This window comes from Electrona antarctica (assembly GCF_951216825.1).
Source record: "Electrona antarctica genome assembly, chromosome: 8".
Taxonomy (NCBI): Eukaryota; Metazoa; Chordata; class Actinopteri; order Myctophiformes; family Myctophidae; genus Electrona; species Electrona antarctica.
The window spans coordinates 44,819,716-44,827,215 of NC_136789.1; the positions used below are offsets into that span (position 1 = coordinate 44,819,716).

Genomic DNA, 7,500 nt, shown 5'->3' on the forward strand with positions numbered 1-7,500 from the left:
ACCCTATGCCTACATGTATTGAAGTGACCCATAAACCAGGAATACGACAAAGACGTCCTTGCAAAACACAAGGAGGAAGTGTCCTGTGCACTGTGGGCTGGCGATTTATACAGGCTCATAACATAATGTGTGGTGGTGTTCATGGCAGCCGTTAAAAGTAGCATTTTCCTTTAGAACTTGAATCCATGCAGGCCAGATAAGACCCGGGAGACGTGGCAACATTGTGACATCAATGCAACAACTGACCGCGGCCTGTAACCCCTCACCGCCTGTTTGAATTATGTCCGTTAATTAAAAATCACCAAACGGAATTAATATCACATGAAATATAGAAAGTGATTTAAATCATAACAAATATAAGAAATACAAGAAAATATAAGAAAACACAACTAACCCTATTCCTGTGTGTAGAGAACATATGGCTTAAGTATTAATTGTAGGGCTGGGACTCGATTAAAAATGTGATATTCATTCATCAGCCAACACTCCCCACTGACAGGTAGTACCCCTTGATAATGCCTCATGAATTTTCAAACACATGTTCTGACCAATCTTTGCACATTAGTCTAGTAGCCAGCCCATAGAGCCCCATTGTGAACCCGGACATGTTGAGTACACCAAGATTTTATGTTAGAAATGTTTAGTATGGGTCCCCAGCATGTAGAAACTGCCGGATGCTAACTTGCATATGTTGGGCAATTTTCATAATTGGCATAATATGTGACCATACCAATTACAACCTATAGAAGGCAAAATATTCAAAATTTCATCATGCTTTATGTAGCATATGACATGTCAAACTAGGGGGTTTTCATGATGCTGAATCCATTCCAAGCATTAGTTTTGCAAAAAAAAACACTCATCAGGCTAAAAACGGCCAATGCCGTCATCACAAATTGATGATGTCAGCACATTTGGGCATGGCCGTTTTAAGCCCAATGAGTGTTTTTTTGCTAAACTAATGCTTGGAATGGATTCAGCATCATGAAAACCCCCTAGTTTGACACATCACATGCTAGATAAAGCATGATGAAATTTTGAATATTTTGCCTTCTATAGGTTGTTAATGGTATGGTCACATATGCCAATTATGAAAATTGCTCAACATATGCAAGTTAGCATCCGGCAGTTTCTACATGCTGGGGACCCATTCTAAACATTTCTAACATAAAACGTTGGTGTAAAACGGGTTCACTTTTTGCTACATTGAAAGCAAAACACTGAAATGCTAGTGCAGTGCCCGTTCAGGGCGTGACCACCATTTGAAACGTGTGCCTGGAGCACGCCGGCTCATCCGATCGACTTCACACACGACACAGCACTTCCACCGCCCTGCTCCTCAGCAGGACGGTAACATGGCACTGGTCCGACCTCCTGTTAATCAGACTTGCCCCATTGCTAACCCTATCCCTAAAACCTGACCCTAACCCTAACTGCACGCGAAGCCATGTAGTCGCCCAGTCGGAGTAATGGGATGTCAGACAAGGTGTGAACTACTGGCGGACATATAGTAGAAGCAGTAGATGCAGTCGCATCGGGGCCCGGGGGGGAGGGGGCCCGGCTGCCGCTACTACCGTAGTAAACTGTAAACTCACTCTCTCTCTCTCTCTCTCTCTCTCTCTGGCTCTCTCTCCCACAAACACACGCTGTTAAGTTACAGCGACTAAGACTACATTTCCTGTCAATAGTAACTAGTGTAAAATATAGTTCATTGGGAGGGCTGTCAATCTTGCATCAGGGCCTGTGGGACATTCCCTCCGCCACTGGTGTGAAGTCAGTTGGGATCTGGAGATAATATATCTCGAGATATGTGACAGAGAGAGAGAGACAGACAGATTCTGTGAATGTATAGATGCACATGAAACGTATTTTATGCTAATTGAATTCAGGGCTTTGCAAGGTGCATAACAATACTGTGACTGTATCATTGGGTCCCACCCCAGCGTTGGTGCTGTGGTGTAGACGTACAGATTGCAGAGGGTCCCTGGTTCTGTAATTTCCTGTGCTTTAGTGTGTTGACAGTAACACTATCTTTGGACTGTGGGCTTATATATCTGGGTGTTCCTCCCATCTTTCAGGCTGCATGTGACGGCTTAGCCACCTGTGGCGAGGAAAAACTAAGCAAACAATGCACACAAGCACGCACACACACAAATCCACATGACACACACGCCCATCCCATCTTTCTTAGTAAATCTAATTAAAGAGTTAAAAGCCACCATGACGATGTCATGGTCACCTCAGTTTTGTTTGGTTTTTTACACCAGGAAATACGTGAAATACTGCACAGACAAAGAAAGAAAGAAAGAAAGAAAGAAAGAAAGAAAGAAAGAAAGAAAGAAAAATGAAAGTAAAATGATGAAAAAGGGCGAGAGTTGTACAGGACATCCTGGAGTCTGTCATGGGGAGGGGTCAGGTCGGACATGGGCTATTATGTGACCGCCACCTGGGACTGAGGCCGGGGGCTGGGAATGACCTGGGTTGGACTGAGAGGAACTTAAACACAGCGAAGAAGACTGGGAGGCCAGAAGTGGAGCATGTAGACATTGATTCTCCACACGCTCTAAAATTTTAAAACCCTCAGTGGTGTGGTATGGATTCCTTCTCATGGGATGTGTGTGTTGTGTGTGTGTTGGGGGGGGGGGGGGGGGGGGGGGGGTCATGCAGGACAAACACAAGGGTTGCACTGCAGCAATCCTCAGCACAAACACACATTTATGGAAACTTGGATAGCCGTAAATTAAAGGATAAAGACATCAAGATTTGGGTGTTTGGAGACATACAGTAGGGAGGGGTTGAGAGGCAGAGATTTGTTAAAGCTTAGTGGAAGATGGAGTCGACTGACACAGACCGAGGTAGACACAGACAAACAGGCAGCAACAGAACAGCCAAGGATGTAATGCATGTCATCACGCTATTCCTGCAAAGCCCACCCGTTTACGGTTTGAAACGCTTCCTGGAAACTTTGGAAGAGGCTGTGAGGTCCTTGGGAGAATTAACTTCACAGGCCAAGAAAGGAGTCAATAAGGATAAACCTTGTCCTCGTGATTTCCTCCTGTCTGTCCACCTGACAACACCCTGTCCAACACTAGCAGCATATAGTCTAGCTGACGTTAGTAGACAGCAGAGAGCTGCATTCTCAATTTGTTACCGTTCTTCAAGCATCTGCAATATGTATCTCTCCTCGACTGAAAATGAAAGAATTATACGACACTTCTAGCACTCTGACGAGGTAAAATAATTAATGCAGACAGCCTTCTGTGACTTATCAAACAGGACAGAATACTGTACGTCATACAGCGTGTCTCATTTTAGAGAATATGGCAGGTTATTATGATATATTTTGGGCCTCATCTTGAGGGCCAAAATATGTCGTATTGTCGCTGTTGGGTGGAAACCTTGTATATCCACAACAGTTACTTTTCAGGAACTGGAAAAATATAACCAGTGTTCCATTGGATCCAATGGAGTTATAATTTTAGTCACAATCTCTTGTTAATATTGGGTCAATATTTATAAAACCCACAGACACTCAATCACTTTCACTCAAAACTAAAATACCACAACAACTCACAATACGTCACAATGCGGCACGTTGCGAGCTTGTAGATCGGCTATTTTTACTACTTTTACACTTTAGTATGAAGAAGTAGGGCAATTCTTGAGGGAAAAGACAACAAAATCTTTAAAAAGATACACGGTTTCTGCGCGATATCATCCACATTATATTTTTTTGCAGGTCTGAAGACTGTTTCTGCCAAGGAGGAGAGACTCCCCCGCCCCCCCCTACAGTCTGAAACCATTCCTCTGATCTCAGACCAGCCGCGGCCAGCCGTCCCGGGTCTGTCATACACACCCATTCATCATCGTGTTTCTCCTGAGGTGTCCCGCAGTGATAAACCGCGTGAGTACATAGCAACACAAACACAGACGGACAGACAGCCCCAAACGCTTGACAACATCTAAATCTTTTCCCCTTTTGTGCTGCAGTGGACAGTTAAGGGCATTAAGCTGTGAGGATTTTATGTGTACGTGTTTCCACACAGCAACACAAGCATGTACTGTACGCGTGTGTTGCTGTGTTGTAGTTAATCTCATACTTCAGCATTTATTTTTTCTTCTATTAAAGTAAATGGGCAGGCCAGTATCTTTTTTATCGTGATGGGAAGCGATAAAGAAAGAGAGGGAGACTGGCACTGACAAGAAAGTTCCTGTGGGATGTGATCTTTAGACACATGGTACACGTGGGACCTGGGCACTGCTCGTACTGTGGGATGTGATCTTTAGACACATGGTAAACGTGGGACCTGGGCACTGCTCGTACTGTGGGATATGATCTTTAGACACATGGTACACGTGGGACCTGGGCACTGCTTGTACTGTGATGCTGTGATCTTTAGACGCATGGTACACGTGGGACCTGGGCACTGCTCGTACTGTGGGATGTGATCTTTAGACACATGGTACACGTGGGACCTGGGCACTGCTCTTACTGTGGGATGTGATCTTTAGACACATGGTACACGTGGACCTGGGCACTGCTCGTACTGTGGGATATGATCTTTAGACACATGGTACACGTGGGACCTGGGCACTGCTCGTACTGTGATGCTGTGATCTTTAGACGCATGGTACACGTGGGACCTGGGCACTGCTCTTACTGTGGGGATGTGATCTTTAGACACATGGTACACGTGGGACCTGGGCACTGCTCGTACTGTGGGATGTGATCTTTAGACACATGGTACACGTGGGACCTGGGCACTGCTTGTACTGTGGGATGTGATATTTAGACACATGGTACACGTGGGACCTGGGCACTGCTCTTACTGTGGGATGTGATCTTTAGACACATGGTACACGTGGGACCTGGGACAGTTAAGGGCATTAAGCTGTGAGGATTTTATGTGTACGTGTTTCCACACAGCAACACAAGCATGTACTGTACGCGTGTGTTGCTGTGTTGTAGTTAATCTCATACTTCAGCATTTATTTTTTCTTCTATTAAAGTAAATGGGCAGGCCAGTATCTTTTTTATCGTGATGGGAAGCGATAAAGAAAGAGAGGGAGACTGGCACTGACAAGAAAGTTCCTGTGGGATGTGATCTTTAGACACATGGTACACGTGGGACCTGGGCACTGCTCGTACTGTGGGATGTGATCTTTAGACACATGGTAAACGTGGGACCTGGGCACTGCTCGTACTGTGGGATATGATCTTTAGACACATGGTACACGTGGGACCTGGGCACTGCTCGTACTGTGATGCTGTGATCTTTAGACGCATGGTACACGTGGGACCTGGGCACTGCTCGTACTGTGGGATGTGATCTTTAGACACATGGTACACGTGGGACCTGGGCACTGCTCTTACTGTGGGATGTGATCTTTAGACACATGGTACACGTGGACCTGGGCACTGCTCGTACTGTGGGATATGATCTTTAGACACATGGTACACGTGGGACCTGGGCACTGCTCGTACTGTGATGCTGTGATCTTTAGACGCATGGTACACGTGGGACCTGGGCACTGCTCTTACTGTGGGGATGTGATCTTTAGACACATGGTACACGTGGGACCTGGGCACTGCTCGTACTGTGGGATGTGATCTTTAGACACATGGTACACGTGGGACCTGGGCACTGCTTGTACTGTGGGATGTGATATTTAGACACATGGTACACGTGGGACCTGGGCACTGCTCTTACTGTGGGATGTGATCTTTAGACACATGGTACACGTGGGACCTGGGCACTGCTCGTACTGTGGGATGTGATCTTTAGACACATGGTACACGTGGGACCTGGGCACTGCTCGTACTGTGGGATGTGATCTTTAGACGCATGGTACACGTGGGACCTGGGCACTGCTCGTACTGTGACGCTGTGATGAGAGATTACAGTAACCAGTGGCCTAGTAAACAATACAGTGTTTCAGTGGAGCATCTCAAAACCAAGAAAATGCATTACGGCTGTTAAAGAACCATTTACAGGCCGGCTGCTGGTTAAGTCCTACTATAGTGGAAAGACACGGCCGTGGTCTCACACACACACACACACACACACACACACACACACACACACACACACACACACACACACACACACACACACACGCACGCGCGTGCGTGCGCGCTCGCGCATGCACGCATGCACACATGTACGCATGCATGCACACATGTACGCATGCACGAATGCACATGCGCACGTGCTCACACACACAAAGCTCTACTCAGCCCTGGTCAGGAACTTGTAAAAACTGCCTGTGACAGTGTGCTGAGTATCTGCCTCAGGTGTGTGTGAGCATTGTGGGACAGGCAGGACTGGGTCTTTGTGATGTACAGTAGTATTACACTCCTGGATTGGAGCATTGGAAAGCTAGCCCTCAATGGAGCATTAGCAGACAACATATATGCTATGAAAGCTTTCTCTCTCACAATATGTCCTCTTCCATTTTCTCTCTCACTCTACCCAGCTCCCCCCCCAACCCCCCCCCCCCCCCCCCCCAGCCCCCCTCTCTCTCACTCTGGCCCTTTCTACTTTCCCTCAAAGCCTGATTATTCTTGCCGCATAGGCGTGAAGGTCCATGGACAGCTGACGTGGTTGTGATTAAACTGCAATTTGGTGTCTGCAAACGTGCACGCATTCAAGAGCAGGAGCAACACGAGCTGCACTCAGTACAAGGCTTCATCTAACGACCCTCTAGCTTCCAGACAGCTGAAGACTTGTGCCATGGCAAGAGGCCATGCTGCAGGTTAAAGGACTTGTGCCATGGCAAGAGGCCATGCTGTAGGTTAAAGACTTGTGCCATGGCAAGAGGCCATGCTGCAGGTTGAAGACTTGTGCCATGGCAAGAGGCCATGCTGCAGGTTGAAGACTTGTGCCATGGCAAGAGGCCATGCTGCAGGTTAAAGGACTTGTGCCATGGCAAGAGGCCATGCTGCAGGTTGAAGACTTGTGCCATGGCAAGAGGCCATGCTGCAGGTTGAAGACTTGTGCCATGGCAAGAGGCCATGCTGCAGGTTGAAGACTTGTGCCATGGCAAGAGGCCATGCTGCAGGTTAAAGGACTTGTGCCATGGCAAGAGGCCATGCTGCAGGTTGAAGGACTTGTGCCATGGCAAGAGGCCATGCTGCAGGTTGAAGGACTTGTGCCATGGCAAGAGGCCATGCTGCAGGTTGAAGACTTGTGCCATGGCAAGAGGCCATGCTGCAGGTTGAAGGACTTGTGCCATGGCAAGAGGCCATGCTGCAGGTTAAAGGACTTATGCCATGGCAAGAGGCCATGCTGCAGGTTGAAGGACTTGTGTCATGGCAAGAGGCCATGCTACAGGTTAAAGACTTAGCACTTTACAATGGTTCATTGATTCATACATTGGGAGGTGAAGCGGTGAACAGTCAACGCCAGTGTCCTCACTTCCCACATTCACTCACCAATGGTGGCAAGCTACCCACCGACTCATTGGAGGCAATGTAGGGTTCAGTGTCTTGCCCAAGGA

General features: G+C 47.3%; 1 protein-coding gene across 1 annotated transcript in view; it reads right to left on the reverse strand.

Moving 5' to 3' along the window:
- The window catches only part of LOC306928788 (protocadherin-16-like), a gene marked incomplete at its 5' end in the record, with an annotated part of 41,079 nt that extends 33,882 nt beyond the window's left edge, over positions 1-7,197 (reverse strand). The window contains 6 exons of the mRNA XM_079509061.1: positions 4,202-4,323; positions 4,532-4,717; positions 5,150-5,317; positions 5,413-5,598; positions 5,712-5,822; positions 6,843-7,197. Of these exons, the coding sequence (XP_079365187.1) occupies positions 4,202-4,323; positions 4,532-4,717; positions 5,150-5,317; positions 5,413-5,598; positions 5,712-5,822; positions 6,843-7,197 (1,128 nt within the window). The remainder of the gene's footprint in view (positions 1-4,201; positions 4,324-4,531; positions 4,718-5,149; positions 5,318-5,412; positions 5,599-5,711; positions 5,823-6,842) is intronic.
- Positions 7,198-7,500: the final 303 nt, after the last annotated feature.